General features: G+C 37.7%; 2 protein-coding genes and 2 long non-coding RNA genes across 4 annotated transcripts in view; 2 read left to right on the top strand and 2 right to left on the bottom strand.

The window, feature by feature from the left end:
• Positions 1 to 8,429, bottom strand: part of DHX36 (DEAH-box helicase 36) — a 48,365-nt gene extending 39,936 nt beyond the window's left edge. Inside the window, exons 1-2 of the mRNA XM_032408405.1 lie at positions 8,092 to 8,429; positions 392 to 516 (exon numbers count right to left, since the gene is read on the bottom strand). Of these exons, the coding sequence (XP_032264296.1) occupies positions 392 to 516; positions 8,092 to 8,352 (386 nt within the window). The 5' untranslated portion in view covers positions 8,353 to 8,429. The remainder of the gene's footprint in view (positions 1 to 391; positions 517 to 8,091) is intronic.
• Positions 8,430 to 8,502: 73 nt separating this feature from the next.
• On the top strand, positions 8,503 to 11,114 carry LOC116634912. The gene is made up of 3 exons (XR_004300077.1): positions 8,503 to 8,640; positions 9,701 to 9,793; positions 11,077 to 11,114. It is a non-coding gene; the product is annotated as an uncharacterized LOC116634912 (long non-coding RNA).
• A 33-nt stretch (positions 11,115 to 11,147) lies between these two features.
• The window catches only part of LOC116634910, a 150,641-nt gene continuing 135,305 nt past the window's right edge, over positions 11,148 to 26,483 (top strand). The window contains exons 1-2 of the long non-coding RNA XR_004300076.1: positions 11,148 to 11,184; positions 15,175 to 15,269. This is a non-coding gene — a long non-coding RNA (uncharacterized LOC116634910). The remainder of the gene's footprint in view (positions 11,185 to 15,174; positions 15,270 to 26,483) is intronic.
• Positions 21,356 to 26,483, bottom strand: part of GPR149 (G protein-coupled receptor 149) — a 66,497-nt gene continuing 61,369 nt past the window's right edge. Inside the window, exon 4 of the mRNA XM_032408404.1 lies at positions 21,356 to 22,841. Within this exon, the coding sequence (XP_032264295.1) occupies positions 22,269 to 22,841 (573 nt within the window). The 3' untranslated portion in view covers positions 21,356 to 22,268. The remainder of the gene's footprint in view (positions 22,842 to 26,483) is intronic.

The raw sequence follows: 26,483 nt of genomic DNA, 5'->3' as shown, positions 1-26,483 counted from the left end.
GTTCCAGAAAAACCTCTACTAATTTTTCCTCTAAATGATACAGCTCCTGTGATCATCCTAAAACAGCAACAATTCAACTTCTTCCAGATCTCTCCCACAGGAGAATTTTGGAAATACAAAGATGATGAGTAGGAAAACAATAAATAATAACTTAATAAATCTCATATCCAAATAGACTATTCTTACCATTTGGCTTTCTGTGTAATGCATATATTATTCAACCTCTCACCAAATATGCTCAGTCTACATAAGAAAAAAAAACTTACTTCAAAGTTGAATTTCACTTACTGACGAGTCTAAAGATGTTATTTTTATTATCATTCTTTCCCTAGCCAATGCTATGAAGAAGTGTTACTCTGTCCATTCTGTCAAAGAACATGTTTTGTTTTACCCGTGATCTTCAGGAGCAAACCAGGAAATCTGTGCTTCTGAGTCTTTACCATTCTTTGCTTGGACTGAATGCAGCAGCTGCACAATCTGTTCTTCTCGCCGTTCATCCATGTGTACTACAGCTCTCTATTTTGTGCAAAGCAAAAAGTATCCTGATCAACGTTAGAAAGCATGTGCAAAATTATTTCATAACAACAAAAAGGTAAATACATGTCCAACAAACATATATAAAATTTAAATTACCCCACACTTGCCCTCTAATCCAATTTCACTTCATAAACCTAATGTTAACATTTTTGCATATAGCCTTCTAAACCTTTTTCTGCTATGCAGCTATAAAATTACCTCTAACATGACTGGCAAAGAAAGTACATTTATTTCCCTTATTAATAAAACTTTGGTTCCTTATCTTCTACCCTCTCACATACTGATTATTATCAATTTTTCCCTATCTTAAATTTTCAAAGATACTCATAATTAAAGTTATTAAAACGCAAATGTTTGGTTAAAAAAAAAAAAAAAGCCAAGTTGAAAACTGGAAATATTTTGGTTGCAATGAGCATTTTAAAGTTCTTACACCAAAAGGATGAATATTTGGGGAAGTAAGAAGGCTGAGTCGAGAAGGAATAAATAAAATTGATCAACACTCATGCAGATGGTCCAATGTGGCAATTATGCAGTTGCTTCATAGAATGAGAATAAAACAAACAAATAAAACACCAGAGAAGATAGAAGTTACACCACACACAGTAAAAACAGGAATTTCTAAAACTGTTCTTTTATAGCTGTACATTATAATTAGTTGAATTTAAACCCAGTAGTTAAGACAGGGTAGATTTTTCTTTAAGTGTGCAGACAGGAAAGATGATCAAGGTCTTAAATGAAAAAAAGCCAGTTGCAGAAAATATATGCAGCAGGATCTTACTTTCATTATTATTATTAAAATAGGTTAGTGACTTTACGTTCTACATTTTTGCAGTATTTCTTCCAGACAGATTTCTGACACATGGTAGATGCTGCGGTGAAGTTTGTCAAATGGATGAATGGCTGAATTTATCTTTTACAATGAGCATGTGTGACTTTTGTGTTAAAACCGTTTTTCTCTTTAAAGAAATACACAAAAAGAATTCCGGAAAACTTCTGCAACTTATTGAAGAGTTTACAAAAAGCATCATTATCATACAATTAAAAGTCCAATATAGTACAACTCTGGCTGATAGGAAAGCCTCACGAAATTACAGGTTGCAGCAAAATCTGCTTATTGACAGATACTAAAGCCCCCCTCATTTTTTTTTTTTAGCCTTACAGCATGAAAATCTTTTTAAATGGCTTCTGTATCAGACTAACGTATCTCTTCTTCATAGCATAGGATATACTCCACTAGGACTAGGAGCTTATACCTGGTTTCTCCTAGATTCTGCCCTACGAATCTTTTTTACCTCTGATGATTTTAATTTGTAATCATCTGTTGTAAAAAAACCATTACTGTGAGTACACCAGAACCTGAGAGTGGTCTTGGGACATCCAATACAGAGGATTATTATTAGAACATTTTTGTCCTATACTTTAAATTCCGTAATGCCTTCAGCACTTGCTAACATTTATTGCTTTGTGTACCTACATGAGATGGTTATCAAGTTAAGTTTTTTCCTGGCAGTTAAAATCTACAGTAACACTTTAATGATTACAGACTACACGGGGAAGGAAGCCCCAGGACATAAAGTCATTATCAAGCAAAGTCTTAGCTTTTCCAAACACCTCAAGGGCCCAAAGGCACTGTTTCTTCCATTCACGTTCAAAATGGGAAAGGTAAGATTAAGTACTTTTTATCTGAGGAACAATTTATGTCCAACTGAAATTCACACTAAATCATTACTTCAACCAACCAAAATCTTACATTTTGAAGTTTTTGCCTCTACTAGAAGAACAAAAGTTCTCCTTACCTTGCTGTATGAATTTTAGATATTCACAAAAATCTGGATGAATAAAAAATGAAATAGCCCCTGAAAACATAATTTATACTTTTTAATGAAAACATAATTTATACTTTCTGTAAGTTATTTTTAACAAGGTTCTTCCCATGATGAGCCTCCAGAGGCTCCGGGCAGTGGAGAATTTAAGAGTGCCAAAATTCCAAACCTGGATCTAGCCTTTTTTTTTTTTTTTGGTAGGCTACCTCCTCCTAGCCTTTTAGCTGTATCACCTTCACTTTACCTCGCCCCCAGCATGGAGAATCTCAGTCACGTTTTGTGGTTCATGTCTATTTTATCATGGTATTTAATTTATTTTGTTTTTCCCTTTTTTGGACATCTTAAATATTCTTGCTGCTTCGAGTCATAAATCCCTGGCAAAGGAGACCCTCTATGATTTCCAGCAAACTGTCTATGTTTATCAGCTTCTAGTTATCTGCAGTTACTTTAAACCAATACCACCTTTCAGTTCACCCTCAACATTTCACACACAGTATTTCACAAAGAAAACAAAAACCATAGAAAGTCCTCAATTGCCTGCCACCAAACCTAAACCCACCAGTATCAGAATCTTTTTGCTCTCTTCCTTCCTGTTAAAAGGGAAGTGGAGTCCATTTTCCTGCTTAAGGTTACCTTTCACCTCCTCAGGGCTAATTCTTCTATTGAGATTTACCTTCCTTTCCTAAATCTCTCTCTGGTAGTCATTAGCCTGGTGATCAATATTCTGGTTTGCCTCTTTCTAAGTATATGGTAGAATTGCATTTTTACACCCATGAGTTAAGCATGGACATGTGGCTTACTGGCCAGAGAAATGTGAATGGGAGTCTCAAAGAATCAGGGCAATTTACCATATTCCCTCCCACTGCTACCAAAACCTGCTGTTTTCCAGATGGGTGGAGCTCTGTGAGCCAGGAGGACTCTCAACCTAACTCGCAAGCAATGGGCCAGTAATGTGAGTAGAAAGACCAACCTTTGTTGTTATAACCCATTAGGATTTGGGGACTGTTTACTACTGCAGCATAATTTAGTCTACCGATATGTTCTTCTCCACTGACTCCTTACCACCAGTACATGAACAAGAATACAGTCAAATCTCTTTTTTTTTTTTTTTTAAGAAAAGATTTTTATTTATTTGACAGAGAGAGAGACAGCGAGAAAGGGAACACAAGCAGGGGGGTGGGAGAAGCAGGGGGGGTGGGAGAAGCAGGCTTCCCGCCGAGCAGGGAGCCAGATGCGGGGCTCGATCCCAGGACCCTGGGATCATGACCTGAGCTGAAGGCAGACGCTTAACGACTAAGCCACCCAGCCTCCCTAAATCTCTTTACTTTTAAACAAAAAATCCTCTTTTGAATTCTCCCAACCCAAACAGCTACTGTCCTTTATTCCTCCTCTTCACAGTAAAACTGCTTGAAAGTAGTCCACTTCCTCTCTCCTTCGCTAGCCACCCCAATGCCATCTGGCTTTTACCTCCACCGCTCCACAGAAAGGGCTCTCATCAAGGTTACCAATGACCTTGTTGCTAAATCCAATAGACATTCTGAGCTCTTACCTTACTTGACCTCTCTGTAACATTCGCTACTATTGACTACTTTCCCTTCTTTGTATACCCTTTGCTCCCTTAAACACTGCTCCTGGATTCCAAAACAACACCCACTTCATTTTTCCTCTTCTCTGGCTGCTCCTTCCTAGGTAAGAACCTAAGCATCTTCTCTTACTCCATCCCTTAAATTTTCTTTTTATACATTGAACAACCCTAGCTAGATCCACAAGCTAGCAACACTGACACCATCTGGGAGTCTGTAAGGAAAACAGAATCTCTGGCTCCACTCCAGTCCCACATTTTAACAAGGTACCAGTTGATTCCTAGGCACACTTAAGTTTGAAAACAATGGTCTGAGGTCATATTAGCTTGGCTCCTGAGGTTCTGCAATAGCTTTTCTTCTTGTACCCAGTGTTACCCTCATTATTTTGTAACCTTCCAACTCCTGATCACCCACGGGTCGGACTATGTAATTGTAACCATACCTCTGGTTCCCATTAAAAACCATCCTTTTAGTTAAAAAAAGAAAAAGAAAAAGAAAACAATGGTCTATAGAATTTAGGCTTGCACCCACTCCTCATCTTCTCTAGTCACTTCCTACAATCCACAGAACTATAAACTGCCAGTCTAGACTTCTCTAGGCATCAGATCCACATGGCCTTCTACCTCCCTGAAATCCTTGCGCTTTTTTTCATAGATTTTATTTATTTTAGAGAGAGAAAGTGTGCACACACATGGGGGGGGCAGAGAGAGAGAAAATCTCAAGCAGACTCTGAGCTCATGACCTGAGCCAAAATCAAAAGTCAGACACTTAACCAACTGAGCCACCCAGGCGGCACCCCGAAATCCTCGCTTTTATGCCCTGTAACAAAATCAAACTCTGTCCTTAAGCTAAGTCCATCATCCTCCTCCATCAAGCCTGTTCCTTACATAATCATAAACATGTCATTTATTAATACTTGCTTTCCCCTTGCCTCCAGATAAAAGCACTTTTGAATCTATCTCCTAAATCACTTTAATCTGTCACTTTCCTCCATCTCCACTCCCAATGTCCTAATTCAAGCTATCATTTCTCACTTTAATTACTGCAAAGGCTACTTAACTGGTCCCTGTCCCAGGACTGCCTCTTTTCAATTCATTCTCTATACTCCTGCCACAATGAATTTAAACACAAATTCAATCATTTCATTTTTTTGCTTCAAATGATTTAATGACTTATAGAAGTTCTTACAGAAAAGTCAATGAATTTCAAGGCCCTGCTTATTTTTCTAGTCCTAGGCTTTTCAGATTGCTGCTTATAAAGGATCATGACCCGTATTAATTAAAAAAAAAAAAGAGCAAAAACAACACACCCAGAGCAATATACAGATAATTAAATATTATTTTATGACATTTTTTGTTCAGTTATACATATGTGTGTACCGGGTGCAAAGTAACATATATTCCTTTCTGTGGGAAGTGGTCAACAAGTTTGAAAGCCACCGCTCTACCTTCATCTCACCACACTAAACACCCTATGCTCTATTCTTTCAGTTCCTTGAACACATTCCTCTTAACCTCTAAATTGTGGCACATGCTGCTGCCTCTGCCTGAAAATCCCTTTCCAAATCCCCCAATTGCAAACACAAACACACACACACACACACACACACACACACACACACACACACTTTGCTATCTTTCAACTTTCAGCTTAAGGGTTACTTCTTCTGGAAAACCTAGAATCTTCTTAGTTTGAGTTAGGTGATAGCCCATATTCTCATTATAATACTTTAACACTGTATTCTATCCCTCTAACAGCCCCTAACACCACCATTTCTGTAAGGCAGTGATTATATTCTATTAACACAGTGCTTAAGGTAATGTCTCAATGTTTCAGATGCTCAATTAAAAAAAAAAAGAAAGTTGAAAGAAAAAGAGCACGTTGTTAGAATGCAATAACTTGGTAAACACAGGAATTACTTAAAAAGTAATTGAAAGCCAAGGAAATTGACTGGGAAGCAATCACATATGGCTGAAGGTGGTCCAAAAAAAAAAAAAAAAGGTAGGATAAACCAATCACTGAAAAATGGTCATATTTAGATTGAGAAAATGGAGATGAATTTCAGAGAGAATGGTATGAGACCTGTAAGACAAAACAAAAATAGAAGTATATTTACAAAAGCTATAATTACATCATATTGGGGACATGGGCTCAGTACACAGAAGGAAACCTGGTATACTGAAGCTATATTACCAAGATTTCCTGTAAAGCACGTTAGGATGCAACTGAAATGTATTCAACTCAGACAGAGGTGATCTGGCTTCCAATCCCAAATGTGAGCTAGAGAATGAGATGATCTAATTTTTGCTTTTGAAAGCACCATGAATGGTTCTACAAAGGATAGACTCAGTGGAAAGCAGGAGTGGAAGCTAGAAGATTCGTTAAGAGGCCAAGAACACTGAACAAAATGGTGGCTTGATCTGTGGGATAACTGCTGTGGAGACAAGTGGTTGGATTTGGGATATATTAAGAAGACAGAGCAGACAGATGTGCTGAAATGAAAGAAATATCAAAGATAAATCCAGTTTGGGCCTTGCAAGTGAGTAAATGGTAGTAACATTTACTAAAATAAAGTTTGGGGAGGGGGTAGAAATCCAGAGTTCCATTTACAATGATCCATCACACAACTAGCTTCAGATGGAAATAATAACGAACAATCTTTTCTGATTAAACTTTCCATCTGTTTACGTCTTATTTTCCCAACCATTATCATATTTCCCAACATCATATTTCTTCAGATCCCCATGGCAACATGCATAACACCTTGTAGGAAACAGAGGCTAAATAAAATTTAATGAAGAATAACTTTCTAGTTACTGTGTACATCCTTTTATAGCAATCAGCCTATTATTCTTACAATTTTAAGATGACTTAGATAAGCTACCCTTCATTTAAGAAAAAAGTTTGCTCAATGAACAATTTTGGGCTGACAAATATATATATATAAAATATACATATATTAAAAGAGAAGAATGTGGTAAGGTGTGAAGATAAATGGATAATGGCCAAAAAACACTTTGATGAAAATGACATGAATAAATGAAAAATAAAGAAATAAAAATGATTTGGAGGGGCGCCTGGGTGGCTCAGTTGGTTAAGTGACTGCCTTCAGCTCAGGTCATGATCCTGGGGTCCTGGGATTGAGTCCCGCATCGGGCTCCCTGCTCAGCAGGGAGTCTGCTTCTCCCTCTGACCCTCCCCCTCTCATGCTCTCTCTCTCTCTCTCTCTCATTCTGTCTCAAATAAATAAATAAAGTCTTTAAAAAAAAAAAAGATTTGTAAACAGAAGCCTAAATGAGGATTTAATTACATTCTGTATCTCATATGAAGGGTGCTTTTAAAGTTACTAAAAAGATGTCTCAGACTTACAGTAAGAAAACTTCTGTTTAAAAAAAAAAAGAAGATTAAAAAAATTAAAGTTCCCACTAAGGGAACTTTAATGTTTCCCTTACTACAGATCTCCAAGATTCAAATCAAACGGGCAATCATCAACCTGAAGAGCCTAAATCAAATCATCTTTTGAAATTTCTTCTATTTCTAGGATCCTAAGTTTCATTCTCAAAGAGGAGCTGCTAATCAACAGAACTCTCCCCAGCCCAACATAAAAACAAAACAAAACAAAACCAAAACCCTGGGTCTATGGTTATTTTAATACTAAAAATGAAAGCTAGACTATTCTTCTGAACGACCTACATTCAAAATAGCGCTTGACAGCTTTTATTCTGCGCAAACCTGTTATGAAGAAGGCCGCTGTTTTCTAGCTCTTCAGGCCAAGAATTTAAATAAAAGTGGCCATAATTTTTCTAATAGAAAGGGTAGCCAGGGATACTATGACACTGACACCCCAATAAAGTTAATTTCGGATAGGACCTGAACTTAACATCTGTTTTGTTCACAGTTCTCACGTCCTTAAAGCAAAATATACATTCAGCTTGCATAAATCCTAACTGCTTCGGGTCAGATGAGCATGGCTAACGAAAAACGACAAAATATCCGCTACCGGAAGTTTTAGCAGAATACCTTTGCACACTTCACACAGCATATGCACCAGTTAAGAAAAAAAAGCAACGAAAAGGTTAGGGACCGCGGCGGAAGAGTTGGAAAAATGTCCTGTCTCATCCCTCCCCGCTATCGAGTCTCAGATTTACCTCCTGCCTCTCCGCTTCCTTGTTCTTCTGTCCCTGTTTCTTCGCATACCACAAGCCGATTTCGCGGCCTTTCAGGTGCCCGGGATGTCGGCCGCGGCCGCCTCGACCACCTCCTCCGCCACCGCCGCCGCCGCCGCCTCCGGAGCCTCGGTTCCCTCCATGGCCTCCTCCATGGCCCCCCCCATAGCTTCCTCCGTAGCCCCCGCCAGAGCTGCGGGGCCCGCCATCCCGGCCCCAGTTCTGATGGTAATCATAGCTCATTGTCCCAGCGGACTACAACTCGTGAAAACCTGCAACCGCTAGAAATGGCGCCCGGGCCCGGAAGCGGGTGCACGTCTCCTTCCGTTTTGCTTCCGGCGCCCAGCGCGAGAGGGAGGGCCGTTTGGGCGTCACAGCAGCTGCTTCCGGTGACGTCACGGGCGGACGACCTCGGTGGTCAGGAAGGTGGCTCAGATGAAATCCTCTTTGATGTGCCCTGTTGTCTACCTTTGTACCTGTGGACGGAAAGTGAGCAAAGCCTCGCAGGTTTCCTTTACCTACGCCCAACATGTGAGGAAATGGGTTTTGGTTTTTACTTTCTTATTACCCGTAGTGAAATCCGAAGTTTGCTTCCAATTAGACCCTGGAGAGTAGACATCTATTGACACAATAAAAGAACCTGTGGATGGAGGCATTTTCTCCTAAAAGTCTCGAAAGAAATGAGTTCATCATTTTTTTTTTTAGTAGCTACATCTTAAAAACAGCTTGACACCTGTTTCAAATAAGTATAAAACTGTCCCTGGCTCTCTTAAAGGATTGTTATTATTTATTGCCTTTATCCAACAGCATAACAAGGAGCATGGCTGCCAAAAATAAAAAAATGCTCTTAGGCAATTTAAATAAAAAGGCAATTGAATATTCATATGTTCATGTGAAGCCATTTATTGTTGATTAACCAGGCCACTTAGTGTCTAGCACAGCTGCTTTTGAATAAGTCAAGTGACTGGGCCACACAGGCCTGGATGTTCACCAGAGGACATCTGGTTCATTTACATATTTTAACTGATTTAAAGGTCCTGGGGTACTGAACAAGACAAGTGTGGCATCAGCTTTCATTTGCTTACAGTCTTGGAAAGGCAAAAGAAATGGCTGTGCAATGAGTTAAGAAAGGAAAATGTTGCATGCTCTGAAGGGGTCCAGATTACACCTCTGGCATAAAAGTTATTTTGAGCAGAGGCATTTAAGTTCCTGAAATATTTTAACTGCCTAAAAGCAGAGCCTCCCAAAAGAATTCAAAAGAACTCAGTTGTCATAAATCCCTTCCCCTGGGAGAGAAACTGACAAAATTGACTCTTATCACTGGAGACTAGAAATCAGTATCACACTTAAGCAGGAATTGTCACAAGACTATTATATATTCCATCTATTCTCATAAGAGCCCATTTTTCCTTCCTAGAAATTGTTTTCCCATGAGTCTGTTTTTCCTCCTCCCCTTCCCCTATTAAGATAGTATATAAGCCCCAAGTTCTAACCTTCTCCCTGAATCACATTTTTATGTGAAGTCCCACATGTATGTGATTAAATCTGTCTCTTCTCTTGCTAATCTGTCTTTTGTTGTTTTAATTTTTAGGCCCACAGGATAAACCTAAGAGAGTAGAGGAAAAGATTTTCTTTCCCAACAGCCATTAAATGTTACAGCAAAATAATTTAATTTTAGAGTCAGGTAAGTGCTTTTTAAAGAATGAGAGGTTAAGCAGTGACTTTTGAGATAAGTAGACTAGCCAGACTAATGGGGAGTCGAGAGATTGTTACAGGTGGAGGGAACAATATGTGTGAAGAGAGATGATAAAATGTTGGAGAGTGAGGGGTGCCTGGGTGGCTTAGTTGGTTAAGCATCTGCCTTTGGCTCAGGTCATGATCTCAGGATCCTGGGATCGAGTCCCATGTCGGGCTCCCTGCTCAGCGGGGAGTCTGCTTCTCCCTCTCCCTCTGCCTCCCCCTGCTCATGTTCTCTCTCTCACTCTTGCTCTCTCTCTCTCAAATAAATAAATAAAATCTTTAAAATATATATATTGGAGAGTGAGAAGAGTCTACCCTTAAACTTAAAGACTGTTAGAGAAGACCAAAGAGGTAGAAAGGAGCCTAATCATGGAGGACCTTATATGCCACATAGAGAACAACAGTAAACTTAAAGTAGGAGAGTGATTATTTTTGGCTGCTTTGAAAAGAAAGGAATGGAGGAGGCAAGAGTGGATATGGAGAGGGTAGTTAAAAGGCTATGGTTTAGGGGAGGCAAGATGGAATATGGAAAGGACTGGAATTAAGGGATATTAGGAGATAAAAAATGTCAGATTTGATGATTCACTGGATGTGGACAATTAGAGGAAAGGGTCAGATAACTCTTGAGTTTAAGATTTGAATAACTACCAAATAAAGAGATACCATATCCTGAGATGAAGAACACGGGATGAGGAGGATTTTTTTTTTTTTTTTTGACTGAGGGAAGGGTTGAGTTAATGCATTTAAATAATACATGTGGAGTTTGAGGAGCCCATAAAACATACAAATTGAGATGTCTAGAAAGTGGTTGGTTACATCAGTTAAAAACACAGAGAGAGCAGACTGAGATACATTTTGGTAGTCCTTGGCAAATATGATTAAGACTATAGGAATGAATAGTTCCAATAAATGTATTGGAATTCATTGGGCATACCTGCTATGACAAGTATGTGAATTATTCAGTAGGTAAGATTGGGTAGGCATATTGGGGATGGTCAGGGCAAAATTTGAAGGAAATAGTGTGGATTGTTAGGTGAGAGAGTTTATGAACTGAATGGGTCTCCTCAAAATTTATATGTTGAAGACCTAACCCCCAGGGTAGCTGCATTTGGAGATGGGGCCTCTAAGGAAACAAATAAATGAGGTCATGAAGTTGGGGCTCTAATCTTATAGGATTAGTGTCCTTTTAAGAAAAGATACCAGAGAGCTCATTCTCTCTTTCCTCAGAGGAAAGGCCATGTGTGGACAAAGAAGCTGTCTACAAGCCAGGAAGGGTGCTTTCACCAGGAACCAAATCTGCCAGCACTTTGATCTTGGACTTCAGCCTCCAGAACTGTGAGAAATAAATTTCTGTTGTTTAAGTCAGAAAATACCATAAATATATGGCACTTATTTATTTATAAATAGTGTTTATTAAACCAATAAAGTGGTTTAATACCACTGAAACCTGTGGTGTTTTATTAAGGCAGCCTGAACATACTAATAGAGTAATAAGACTAATAGTAAGTGGAGAAGAAAACTAGCATTTATTTGTTGCCTAACATTTGCTAAGTATTGGGCTAGGCAGTTCACATTTGTGGTCAGCAGAATAATGACCCCCATAGATGTCCACATCCTAGTCCCTAGAACTGTGAATATGTTAAATTACATGGCCAAGGGAAATTAAGGTTGCTAATCAGCTGACCTTAAAAATGGGGAGATTTCCCTAGATTATCTGGATGAGCTCTATATAATTAAAAGCGTCCTTCAAAGTGGAAGAAAGAGGCAGAAGAGAATTTCATCGTGATGTGATTTGAGGACTCAGGCAACTGCTACTGGCTTTGAAGATGGAGGAAGGGGGTCTCAAGTTATGGAGTGCAGGCAACATCTAGTGCTGGACAAGGAAATGAATTTCCCCTTAGAGCTTCCAGAAAGGAACACACCCTACCTACCCCTAGATTTTAGCCTAGTGAGGACCCTTACCAAGCATCTATGCTACAGAATTGTAGGGTACTACATTTGTGTTAAAATTAAGACTCTTGAGTTTCTGGTAATTTGTTATGGCCCCAATAGAAAAGTAATATGATATTCCATATTTCGCATAATCCTTATGACAACCCCAGAGAGAGGTAGTGCTATCTCTATTTCCTGATAAATTCTATTATTTCTCTTCACCTCATGTTTGTTAATCCTAAGCAGAATCTTAGTTATCAATAACTAAACAATAAAATTACAAATTTTTCCTGACTTCTTTAGCATGAAGTAATATGATATTGCTTGAGGCTATTGCTTTAGGCAGACACTTTAGAACAGATGTCACTGTAGTAAAAATCTGTGCAAAAGGAAGATTTTTAAGGAAAGACCACAAAGATATTAGTGGGAAGAAAAGTATCAGTTGGTACTTTGGGTTTTGTTTTGTTTTCCTACTTTGCTTGAAATCAGCAAGAATTCTTAGGTTACCTAATACCAGAAGACAAAAGGAGTGACTGGCCCATTATAATTGCCATTGTTACTCTTGCTGATTCTCTGCTTTGTCCTGTGCTCTGGGCAGGCTAAAAAGATGTCTTTCTTATATGTGCTCTCCACTGATCATGGGCTGCGCACAGAGTGCAAAACCATTGCTTTCAAACCCACAGCGTTTGGTATCTAGGCCCACAGGCATGGGTGTCCCAATCTGGCCACTTCTGAAATGCAGCAAGGGTGAGCTACAAAGACCACACCACTATGGGAAACGACCACAGTTTTCCCAGTGTTAAGGAATTTCTTCTTCTCCATTTTCTTTACCCCAACCCTGTGCAACAACTCTAACATAATTTTTCATGCATCTCATGTTCCTGAGGGACTGAGTGGGAATTTTTTTTAGTGTTCCTCTTGGAAAATGGAATCCTTAATGGACTCTTACCTCTTCTTGGTGGTGGGGAGAAGGCATGCTGATAAGAGTAATCCTAGATATATAGGGATCTGGCTGTTTTGGGGTAGGGTAGGGGACATGGAGAAAATGGCTCTTTTCAAATCAAGAAAAACACAGGAGAATTATTAAATAGCTCAATAGAGTATCTTGTCACATAAAATTTTGGAACTCAAATTGGGAAAATTTTAGTTACATTGAAAGAGAATTTGTGGAGAACATTTCCTGACTATAACAGTTATACTAAAATTATAAATTTACTTAAAATACAACTCAGGTGGACCAAGAAAATGTAGGGTTTAATCATTATCATCATCATTATTTATTACTGATCTAATGTCTAAATTCCCTTCTTGCTAGGCAACAATAGTGGAAACATCTTAAAATTGCTAGCTAATTTTCCTTATTTCAGGTAACTATGAAATTCTTCTATTAGGCTTTTTTCTCTCTTTCTTCCCCCCTCTCTTAATGGGAAGACTTAATAGCTGGGGGCTGGAATCATTTGGAGACCTCTTCATTGAAAGAGGTGGCCATTGATCCTGGATTTTGCCTGGAACTGTAGCTGGCTATGGGCTGGAACACTTACGTATAGCCTCTCCATTTAGTTTCTCCGTGTGGCCTAGTTTTAGCCTCCTCACAGTATGGCAGCCGGTTCCAAGAGCAATTGTCACAGAACAAGGTGGAAGTACCTGACATTTTTAGTAACTAGCCTCAGAAGTCACATAGCAACTAGTTACTAGTTGAGATGGTAATAGATGTCTACCCAGGTAAAGGCAGTTAGGACTCACCACACTATGGGAGGGCAAATTATAAGAGGAGCATGTGGGATGGGAGATATTGAGTCCATCTTCAGAATATACAATCAGCTATAAGTGCTATCCTTTTCAAACCATGTGGCACCACCCTTTTGACAGTTTTACAGACTTGTCAGGTTGTAATCCAGACACATCTGCCGCTATCCATATGACAACTAGAAGTAGGAAAAAAGAATGATAATACTGTAATAAATACTGATATTTATTGAGTGCTTATTATATGTCAGGTACTATGAAGAGGCATATTTTTTTTCTCTATTTTATTACAGTTAGGGTAAGAAAGTCAAGGGATGGAAGGACTAAAAAGAATGAGACCTCCCCAAGGCAAGGATCCCACTGTCACTGATATATTTCATGAGAAATAATGTAGTCATATGAAAGTTAGAAAAAACTAAGTGTCTGCAGCATTATTTATTCCTCCTTGCTTTAAAAGCTTCCATTTTCGGTCACTGAAACCTCATTTATCTATTTATCAGAGACACTTTTGAAATACTAAATGAACATATTTTCAGTCCCCTCCCCTATAAGTCATGTTCCCCAGTAGACATTTCACAATTATAACTCCAGAGAGGGGAGAGTGTGAAGTCTGCCTTAAGAAAGATGATATGAAGGAATGAAAATCCCTGATACATAGGAAGTAAAAAAAGAAGGAAGTCTTACTATTGTAAGAGAATATGGGTGGGTGGTGGAAAGGAAGAAAAGATGTGTTTAAATTTTGACCTCCCTCCTTCATCTCAGCTTTCAACACATTTCCTGCTTACAGCTTTGAAAGCACACCATATTTTGAATTTTTTTTTAAATCTCTGGTTATAGTTTTTAGTATATCCAGTGTTTGTGCTAAAGAGAAAAATTAATTATTGAATCCCTGCATTCCCCTGGAATTCTGGGAGATTTGTCATTATCTCAAATTGATCTGTCCTCCTTTATGCCAATTTTGTCAGCTCCTATCACCAGTTTCCTTGCTTCTCTGACTTTTACGGAATCTTTTAGACAAGTCAGGATTTTGTCCTGGTCTTCATTCTAAAATTGATAAACACTGAGGTGTCTTGATCTTCTAAGAACATTAAACCTGTGTTCTACCTAGATCCATCAAGGGTATTCTTCTTAAATGAAGAAGAGAATCATATCTTCATCATAGTAGGGTTTCCATATAACACAGAGAAGTTGCAGATCCTTAACCTTTTTTTAGTATTTTAAAATTTTATAAATAATAGTATGACTAAAAGTTTTTACAGATAATCTTATCTGCCTGGGCTCTCCTCATCCCTAATCTTTCTAACATCCACTCAAGAATAACTGAGCTCTAGAGAGTGTAAGTGTAGGTCAAACAGTGGTAGAGTCAGAATCAGAATCAGAGGTTGAAACTAAGCCTTCTGATTCCTAGCCCAATGCTCTTCCCACTGTATAGCCAAGATAGTTACACACTTGAAAGGTTATAGATTGTGGATATGTCAGTTAGAGTCTCTATAGAAAATAGATAGCAATCTTAAAACAAAGTATTCAGAGAACATTTGTATATATACATGTTAAAGTATGTATACAAGTACAAAAGATCTTTTAAAGGGACTGTAAATGATTTCATTAAGCTGGAGTTAGTAGCAACAGAGATGTTACTATTTCTAGGCCCAAGGTGAATGAAGAAATGGAATGAGTACCAGCATCCTGAAAGAAAATGCCAGAGTCAGCTTTCTGTAAGAAGCAGTGACTGCTGAAAAAGGGTAAGATCCAGTCCAAGGTGATTTTTCAGGGAAAGAGGAATAGATATCCTGACCTCATTCCCTTCTTTGTCTCTGATCTCTTGCTGGAAGTCCGCATTGGCCAAACCCAGTGGGAAGCAGAGAGCATTTGCTTCTGTCTGTTTACATGGTTGGTGCAAGTCAATCACTTGGTGCAGAGAGTAGGATGGAGAAGAGTAGAGAAATTTGCAGGAGAAAAGTTAACATAACCAGTATCCAGAGCATACTTTAATGCTTTTAGTTGCAGTGAACTGTAAATATTTCAGTAAGAGGCAGAGATCAATCAGAGAATTTTCTGTCCCTTTATTCTCTACCAAATGCAGATATTATCTGTTTTCAGCCTCCTCTTTGAATTTAATTGTCCAAACATTCAGTAGCTCCAGAGGCACTGCTTTCTTTGTGATTTGGGGTATTTTACAGTTAGCAGTAGGAGTGGGGGTGTCCTCACCTTTAAGCTAAGTTTCTGAAGCCATGACATACTTGTCCTCCTTTTAGTACCTTCTTTCAGGATAGATCTTGATGATATCCAATCATAATTTTCTTATTTCACTCAAAATACTGAAAGAGAATTTTTTTAATTCTCTATTAACTTAATTTTTAATTAATTAATTAACTAATTCTCTAAGTTAAAGCAGATGCTATTAACTGTTATGCCAGAAAAACAATTGTAAATTGGGACTATCCCAGGCAAACCAGACATTTTGTCATCCTAACTATGAATTATTGTCACTGTCTGCTAATTCCATCTGTTTCTCATGAAAAGAAAAAAAAAGAAAAAAAAATGGGTTCTAGGATCCATGTTAAAGATCTTCTCGTCTTGCATAACATAGTTTCCCTTGAAAACTACATAATCTCATAATTGGATTTTTCTCTGTCTAATGTAAGCAGACAATCTGGGAATTTAGGAAAAAAATATTATGAGTGAGTACTGAGAAAAAAATTTTTAATCAATGGATTTTCTTCTAAATAATGAAAATACAACATCTTAAGGCTTCTATTAAGCAAGTAGTTATGTATCTTTACTACTGTAACCAGGTGACCATGGATTTGTCCAAATCCTAATTTTTTTGACCCTCACATTTTAAAGCTTCTGGGAATTGTATTCCCACCAAGTGGTGGAAACTAAAATTTGCTTCAGAGATATATTTTTTTTTCTGGAAAAATTACTCAGTGAGACTATGCTATTATGAAGGTAAAGATTTTCCTCTGTAATAAAGTGCTTCAGGATGATATGAACCCAGGAATCTAAATTTTTCTGCATAATATTGCAAAAGATTGTCATTGTGGTCATTTTGTATTGGGATTTTGACTGCCCAATGCCAGCAAGTTCCTGCTTATTCTTGAGAAGAACATGTGTTTTTGTATATGTGAGTGTTTGTACATGTGTTCTTCATGCATTTTGAAGTTGAGATCCCAACACTGTAGGAAAGACATACAAATATGATTTTCTTTGTATTGTAACTGGAGAAGAGATCATATAAACAAATTGACCTAGGTTTGGAGCAGTATAGTCTGGTCTAGAGTCAAGGCCAAATAACTCAAACTTGGGAAGATGTACCATTCTTGGATTATGGTATGCAGTATCTCTGCATCTCATGACACCAGGGAGGGTGCACTATTTGCGTTCTATTATAGTATGGTATATGATTGTCTAGTTGGGATCATAGCATGTGGCAGAGACTGGCTAGCTAGCTGTTTACCAAATTTAGGTGTCTTCTTCATGTGCACAGATAGATATATTTCACAATCTCTTTTGAAGTTAGGGATGGCTGTATACTGAGATGTCTCCAATGTAGCAGAAGCTGCAGTGGCTGAGGCGCTGTTCTTCCAGGCCATGCCTGGAGCAGTCCTTGCAGGATCCTCCATGCCCTTTCTCCTCCTGCCAGCTTAATACAGATGAGGGTAATGATCATAAAAAATGAAAAGGTGGAACTGCCAAATAGAAAGAGCCTAGACCCCTGAACCATATCTTGGAGGAGAAAGTCTCAACTGGTAGGGAACATTCATTTAACTGCTGCTGCTTTTCTTCAACTCTGTCTTCCAAATCTTGCACAAATGCCTCTCTCTGGCAGATGCTAAACCTGGAACTTGCTGGCAAGAGAGACTGGAAAATATAGTTTTCAGGCTTCTAGCCTCTGTGATATATGGAAGACATTAGAAGCATTGGGATTTTCCAAGGTATTAACAGAAAATAGATGCCAGAGGTAATTTTTTTCCTCAAGTTACAGGCTCCATAGAAAAACAATTAGGAAGTATGTAATTTATTTAGTTACCAAGGAAATCCTTCCTATTTATTGAGTCAGATATAATATATCACCATCTCCACTGCTATCACCCTAATCCTAGCAAATATCATCTCTAACTCAGGCTACTAAAATCGCCTCCTGTTTCTTCTGTAATCATATTTGTACTTGCGTAGTCTTTTCCCCTTGATGACAACAGACAGTGGATTTTGTATTCAAACGTGTCATTCCTTTGCTCAGAACCTTCCAATCACTTCCCACCTCATTTAGAATAAGATTCAAAGTCCTACCTGGCCTGCAAGGCACTAATGATCTGTCTCCCTGCCCTTATCTGTCTTTATTTCCAATCACTTTTTCTCTTTCTCACTCATCTGCATTTACATTGACCTAATGGATGGTTTCACAAAATACAAAAGGCATACTCCCACTTCTGGGAACTTGATGTTCCCTTTGCTGGAACTATGATTTCCCTAGATACATAGTATGTTTTATCACTTTATTTGACTGATGAAATATTACCTTATCAGTGAAGCCTTTCCTAACTAAAGTGTTTGAAAAAGCACTCCTTCCGTCATTGTCCCATTATTTTCATTTTTTTCTTATCATTTTTATTACCTCTGGTACCTACTTTCTGTCAATTTATTTAGCATTACCTGAGATATATACATGTATACATGTATGGTATGTAAATGTATATTGTGGACCTTAACCCCATCCAAAAAGAGGCCTCTCCCCTTTGGGGGAGGTTGCCTCTAAGCCCCCAAAACATGTCGCTTTATAAGAGTCTGGGGCCGTAGATCAGCCAAATAGTAACAGTGTGATTTAGGGTAGGGGCTTGGTGTCATTCCTTATCAACTTGACTTCTTCAGGAGCTGGATATCAGTCATGTGAGCAGTGAACCTTGCTTACCCGTACTCCTACCATGATGGAGTCTCAACAAAGACTACGAACACCAAGATTCAAATGAGCTTTCCTTCTTGGCAATACTCCTTCTATGTTGTCTTACATTGATGTCTGGGAAAGTAATGCTGTCCATGACTCCATGGGGAGCAGACAACAGAGGCTCCACATTTAGACCTTGTCTGGATTCTGTTGTATGTGCTTCTCCTCTTGGCTGATTTTAATCTATATCCTTTACCTGTAATGCACTATAACTGTGACAATACAGCTTTCTGTAAGTCCTGTGGGTCCTTCTAGGGAATTATGGAAACTGATAGTGGTTTGGGAGATATCCTAAACTTGCAGTTGGTGTCAGAAGTGAGGGAAGTCTTGTGTAGACTGTGTTCTCTAAATTTGCAGTTTGCTCAAACTCATTTATGTGTGTGTATGTGTTTTGATTTTGTTCACAGTCATAATCCTAAGTACCTAGAATAATTTCTAGCATATAGTAGGCATTCATTAAATGTTATAATGAATAAATTAATGAAAGTAGCTGAATAGAATAAGAAACTAAGAGAAAATCTAATGAAATCCAATACTAAAGAACCATATTGAGAAAAGCTTCCAAGTAATGTATAACCAAATGATTTTTATTATATTCTGAATAATGCTGTGGTCTTCAAAATGGTTACCTCTGTCAGTCACAACTCTTTGGGATTATACATGTGTTTATATTAACTGGGAGTCATAGATATTATGTCTTTTCAGTTTGTAGGAGTCACCACCAGATGGTGATATTTTTATTAGATAATAAGTAATTTTTGTCTTCAGATTCATCAGTTTATAGAGAAATCAACTATATGAAATATAGTACTTACTACTAATAAAATATAACAGGGTAAGCTATTTAAATATAGCACAAGATTTCTATAAGGGTATTTCCTATACCAGAAACACATTTTTATAATCATAATCCATTTAAAGAGTAAATACACTTTATATTGATGTCGCTTACTTACCCTTACTCTTTCTAAACAAGGATTGGGAGGAGCCATTCATGCTTAATCATAGCCCCTGTAGATTTTTCTTATAGCTTCAACTGCAGTTGGCTTGGCTGACAACGACGACACAACAACAACGCGGGGCTCGATCCCAGGACCTGACCTGAGCCGAAGGCAGATGCTTAACCGACTGAGCCACCCAGGCGTCCCTAATACAGCAGAACTTTTAAGTGTATCCAGTGTATAGTTGATTCAATAGCCAAGAGAAACTAAATGGAAATATCCTAAGTTTTTTTGTTTTGTTTTGTTTTTTTATTTTTCCAGTTCTCCCAGCATAGGCCCAAGTCCAGTGAAAAGAAAATAGTACACAAGAGGGAAAAAGGAGTATTACTGTCTTCCAGTCCAGTTCTTGTGCTCTTTAAATCTTGATTTACATCATCTTCTCCTCTGCATTAAAGAGCTGTGCCAGTTATAAAGGATTTATTTCTATTGAAATCTTTATTATTTTCTTTAGTTTTATTATGTTTCTGTTTCTAATTTCCTTGCTGTCAAAGATTATACTTTAAAGCAACAAAATCACCTTTCTCTTTCATAAAATTATACATGTAAATTTAATATATCAAAGCTTACCTTTTACAAAGCATTGTTAGAATATTCAACTTTTGCTTTTATAACAGGCATTCAATGCCATTAATTTATAGTATTTGATTGATCAGGCCATTTGTCATTATGTTAAAATAGCCTTCCATTTTGGGGCACCTGGGTGGCTCAGTCTGTTAAGGAGCTGGCTCTTGATTTCAGCTCAGGTCATGATCTTAGGGTCTTGGGATTGAGCCCAGTTTACAGCAGAGTATTGGGCTCTGCGCTCAGTGGGGAGTCTCCTTCAGGATTCTCTCTCTCCCTCTACCCGTCCCCCCGCTCTCTCTCTCTTTCTAAAATTAATAAATGAATCTTTTAAAGAAATAAAATAGCCCTCAATTTTAGGGATATATAAAAAGTCTTTTTAAATAAAATATATTTATAATGATAACATATTTGAATTTGAATTTATATGTTATGCATTATTTGAGGCTTGCTTTACAAACTTTACTAATGGCATTACCTTTGCTTCCCAAGCTTAGAAGAGGAGATATTGAGAGATTAAATGAGAGATAAAGTCCATTGAGATAATTACTTTGAAAATGAGTTCTTGATGGCAAAAAAAAAAAAAAAGATCTGAAGATGAAACAATCTGAAAGCCCATATCAAGTAATTTAGAATTCTGATTCAGTATAATAAAATAGAAACCAAAATAAATCATTTAAAAAAATAATTCACTCAGTCTGTAAATAGTAAATAAGATATGTGAGTGAGGTGTGGCGGTGCACAAAGTCAAATACCACGTAAAATGTCAACTCAATAACTTTGGAAAATAAACATTTAAGTAATACATTTAATGTATGTTTAAAGAAAGATCAGAATAAAGCATTTTGAAGTAAAATCACTTTATAATTTTTGAAATATACATTACTGATACTCTGACAAGGTGATTCCTGCATTTTTGCAATGTAACACATTTTAAAATTAGTGTTGAAATGTATACCTTACACTCATTTAATAAAATATATTGAATTTGCTTGAGCTATACATGCCTATGACAAAAAAACTAATAAGCACCTAAAATTAGAACAATATTTTTACTAAAATTTTCTATACTTCAAGAATGCCTAAGAAAGCTTGCCAAGGGGCACCTGGGTGGCTCAGTCATTAAGCATCTGCCTTTGGCTCAGGTCATGATCCCAGGGTCCTGGGATCAAGTCCCGCATCAGGCTCCCTGCTCATCAGGGAGTCTGCTTCTCCCTCTCCCCCTCCCTCTGCTTGTGTTCCTACTCTCTCTCTCTCTCTGTCAAGTAAATAAATAAAATCTTAAAAAAAAAAGAAAAAAAGTTTGCCAAATCTGCAGCTTTAGAAACATACTTTTATTTTTTTACTTAGTGGATTTTCCTCTGCTTTACCCAAAACTTTGTTATCTAATTGAACATACCTCACAGAACTTAATCTGGAAGTGCTTTTCCCCAATTTCCATTCAAATAAAACAATTCTAGAAATGATAATGTGTACATTTAAAACATTTCCAATAATGTTTGAGTTATGGATTACTAATTCACTTGTAACACAATATTTTGTCTCAAGGGAAGTCTTGACATAATGAAAAGATGAAAGGAGAATACTTACATTTAAGAGAGAAAGGAAGAAGAACATTTAGTAAGCAATTTGTACTTTACAGAAATGAAGGAAACAACTATTTACAGACTATGGGCATGCATGTTTCAAAGTCGGAAGCTAGCTAGTTTGCCATTTTACATGAAAATATATTTCCTAGACATGGATGTAAAGCTAAAGCAGTAACCGTAATAAGCTTGTCTTGCTAGGCACATGTAGGCAAGTCTCTTTAAATACAACTCAGAGTTTTTCTACATTTCTTCCATTCCCAAAATATCTTCTTCCCCTTAGGATAAAGGCCAGCGTTATGTGTTGAAACATGAGATGTGAACAAAATATTCATTGAATTTATGAGGGTGACCAACAGGCAAAAACATTAGTAAATGAGGCTGATATTTAATCTAGAAAACAGCTTTAGGAATCAGATAAGAAACGAATCTTTTAATTACCACAGTGTGTGATCTACAGGTAATACATCAAAAGCACTTAAGTGTTTATGCTAGTTCCAGCTGCTTGCCCTAAAAACAGTTAACTACTAAATCTGTAATGCTTATGTAAACCAACAAGTAAGGAAATCAAATAGCCTCAGAACCAAATTGTTAGTTTAGCAGTTTGAACTTGCAGACCCATTCTTGCCTTATTAGACCAAATGATCACTAGTTACCCTTGCTTTCTTCCTCTCTTTTTCTATAAGCTTTGTTTAACAACTGGATTTCCTCCTGGTAGCCATCCTTTTCTTGATGCTGCCTTTTACTGTTCTGCCTGTGTGCTTCAACAGTGTCCGGAATGGAGATGTTGATATCACCATCGGGATTACTCGTGGGTAAAAAGAGAGAGTATGAGGCTGTTTCCCCTAAATCACAAGAAACAAATCTGTTTTCTTTCCGTGAGTAGCGTAGGGATGGAGATCTGACCTGTGTAGAGGACTGGCTGATGTTGCTAATGATTGACACAGTGTCCAAGGCTTCTTCATTATCACAAATTTCAAGAACTTCCAAGTGTATTTTCACACTGGTGTCCGCAAATGTAGAGGGAGAATCTTCTGAGTTCGGTTCATGGCCAACGCTTTTGGATCGATAGACTTCTATTTTCTTAGAGGCTGGGGTTATTTTTTGTCCTTCTGCACTTACCTCATAGGTAGAAAGAGATAGGGTTTTCCCCGTAGGTGCTTGGAGAGACACCGTCCCCTGGAATGCACACAAGGGAATGGAAAGGGCACCACCAGAACGCTGGGGACGAAAACAAAATTGTTATTATTGAAAACTAGTTTCTGAAATTAGGCATTTAGAAATTCACTTTACTCATCAATATGGTAGAGTTTTTTCTATTTCAGACCCATTTCCCTAGAAACCTTTATCAATGGGATTTAAATTCTGCCATCAAAGCACTATAGCTCAGTTTCTCCCAGGTCAAATATAACATCTAAATGAGGACAATCAGGAACCTTTTTTTGAAGAAAGAGGACATATTCCCATAGTTTAAGGCAAATTTTGTGTACTGATGGGGGCAGCAGTAGATGCTTCCAAAGGCAGAATATGGGCATAAAATCGAATGCATATTTATAATCTGGAATTGCTTTTATAGTTTTGTTACATTAAAAAGTTTGCATAGGTTGAAAGAAATGCAGACTGTGTTATCAAAATGCACTTTTTAGTATGTCACAGAGAATGAATTGTGAAACTATGATTCAGATTAAGTATAAAGTATATTTCAGCTGTGAGGTTTGAGCATTCAGAAGAGGAACCAAATGTCGCCAGAACGGTGCTACACTGTGCTTACTTTTCCACGGAGAAATCACAGTCATTAAAGTAAATCCAATAATAGAGAACTCCCCCACATCTCTGCAAAAACTTTCTTGAAGGTTAGAACCTTTTATATTTTATTTAAAACTTCGTATGTTAAGATTTTTTAAAATCTGTACTCACCACTGATAAGCGCTTAAGAAATGAAAGAAAACAGACTAAATCTTATTATAGCCTGTATTTTATATTACTGATTCATATCTTCATACTTCCAGTTGACTTGTTTTCTTTTTTGATTACATGTTAGTCTCAGAAGATACCAAACTTCTGGAGCAATGCTCTCAAAGCTAGGTCCCCAGACTAGTGTCATCAGCATTATTTGATAACTTGTAAGAAATGCAGATTTTTGAGCCCTATCCTCGACCTACTGAATTAGAAACTTTGGGGCAATCTATTTGAGCAAGCCCTCCAAGTGATTCTGTTGCATTATAAGGTCTGCAATCCCTAACTAAAGAAATACTGTAGTCCAGAAAAAGAAGGGGAAGGAAAATGGTTAACAGACACTTTTTATACGTGTGCCGATTACCTAAAAAGCTGAGTTACTAACTGGATTGCCTTAAATGTGTCTTTACAGGGGAATTGGCATGAGGGCTCATGGTATTTTGCCAATTTAGGATGATCAACCTTCCTGTTTGCCTATAACTATGCCAGCTTTAGCACTGAAATTCTTGCATCTCAGGAAACCTCTCAGTTCCAGAAAAACCAGGATAGCTGGTCACCCTATTTGCCTTGGGCATTTTGTATCTGGACCTAAGTGTGGCTGGAGGAAGCCTAGGACTACAATTTGGATTCTCTTCTCCTAAGAGAAAATTTTAAGGGAGGATTTATCATGAGATTCATTCGGGTGCCTTCATGCCCAATTCTTTGAATTTACGGACAATGAAAAATATAGTCTAGGGTGTGTAAGACATGTTACCAGTCTTTTCTAGTTATTCGCTACAGAGAAGTCTTGAATCCTCTTTATCCGTAAAGGGTCCTGGGAACCTAACTTTAGGGCCTTTTACCCTAAAGGGCTGAAAACTTTGAAAACTTACACTATAAAATTCAGTTTACTCTTCTGCTGAAGCAAAAAACTTCACCAACTTCACATGTGTGACTGAAGCAGGAGAAACAGAGGAACAATACTTAGGTTCATTATTGTACCAAAGCATTGTTTGAGTGGTAGCAACTTTTTGGCAAAGGGGAAATGGCCTTCATTTATTTTTTATTTATCCATTCATTAAACATTTGCTGAGTATTACAGTAGTCCTCCCTATCCACATTTTCACTTTTCACAATTTCATTTACCCGCAATCAACTTTGGTCTAAAAGCAGGATCCTCCTTCTGCCTTATGGTTAGAAGGTCAGTAGTAACCTAACACTGTATCACAGTGCTTATGTCCTTCACCTCACTTCATCTCATCATGTAGGCATTTTATCATCACAAGAAGAAGGGAATGAATATAGTACAGTAAGATGTTTTGAGAGAGACAGAACACATTCACATAACTTTTATATACTATTATAATTGTTCCATTTTATTATTAGTTATTTCTGTTCATCCCTTACTGTGCCTCATTTATAAATTAAACTTTATCATAGGTATGTTTGTATAGAAAAAACATAGTATGTATTGGGTTTGGTACTAACAATAGTTTCAGACATCCATTGGGAGTCTTGGAATATATCCCCCATGGATAAGGGGTGAGTACTGTTTGTGCAAGATTCTGAACTTGCATTGGGTATACAAGTGTACTATGTCTACATTCAAAGACCTCACAGATATAATTGGGTGACAAAAGCATGTAAGAAAGAAAATAAAATTTTAGTTCCAACTATTTTAGTAGAGATAGGAAAGCAAGCTCTACGGAGTCCAGGAATGACCACTTTTGGTAAAGAGATTTCATACAGGGGTGGCATTTGAAACTGATCTTAAGAATTAAGAAAAGATTTACAGTTTTAAAAGCGTTGCTTTCTGAGTGGTAAGTCATGAGTGGAAGAGCCAAATTAAAAACTTCCCGTCTTGAGAAAAATTTTATCAAAGACAGAAATTTCTGTTTTTTTAAATAAAATTGGACTGAAATATTTAGTCAGAAAATTTGTCATTTAATAATGTGAATTATAAACACAACCTCCTTCATTCTGAGAACTAGTAATGTAAAAGCTGGACTTCCTTACATTATACTTTATTGCAAGAAGAAAAAACAACCCATCTCAGTACTTAAAAAATTATTTTCTCTTTGACATAGTATACTGTGTAAACAAAGTCCGATGGCGTATACTAGTTTAAAAAAGAAAAAAATGGATGAGAAAACTGAGTTATCAGACAGTACTCAGCAGTATTGGCTTGTCTGTCTTAAAAGAACCTTCACTAGAGCATCAACAGTATAACCATGTCTTTATCTGTACCAACTCGCATCACTGGTGAGGAGCTAATATAAAAGCAAATATGATAGGGCACCTGGGTGGCTCAGTCGTTAAGCATCTGTCTTTAGCTCAGGTCATGATCCCAGGACCCTGGGATCGAGCCCCTCATCGGGCTCCCTACTCGGTGGGGAGCCTGCTTCTCCCTCTCCCACTCCCCCTGCTTGTGTTCCTGCTCTCGCTATGTCTCTCTCTGTCAAATACATAAATAAAATCTTAAAAAAAAATGTGATAAAGAATTTTTTGCATCTGATATTATACATCCTCATAATGCAGATTTCAATAACTCTCTCATGCTAACTTTACTTAAATGTACAAACAAGCTTTACTGAGTTATCAAATGACATCTCATTAAAATTGGCATTTGAGAATTGCATAGTGCCAGAGTTTAGCTAAGTATGAAATCAGTTATTCTGAAATAATACACAAAGTCTTGAGTTACCAAATTACACTGTGAGGGACATCTGGGTGGCTCAGTCGGTTAAATGTCAGACTCAGTTTTGGCTCAGGTCATGATCTCATGGGTTGTGAGATCAAGCCCTAGAGTCCCACGTTGGGCTCCATGCTCAGCAGGGTGTCTGCTTAAAGATTTCCTCCCTCTTCTCCTCCCCACTCTCGCACGCACCTGGGTCTGTGCTGTCTCTCTCTCTCAAATAAATAAATAAA

The sequence above is a fragment of the Phoca vitulina genome, unplaced genomic scaffold (assembly GCF_004348235.1).
Source record: "Phoca vitulina isolate PV1807 unplaced genomic scaffold, GSC_HSeal_1.0 scaffold10, whole genome shotgun sequence".
NCBI lineage: Eukaryota > Metazoa > Chordata > Mammalia > Carnivora > Phocidae > Phoca > Phoca vitulina.
This window is presented reverse-complemented; position numbering and strand designations above follow the sequence as displayed.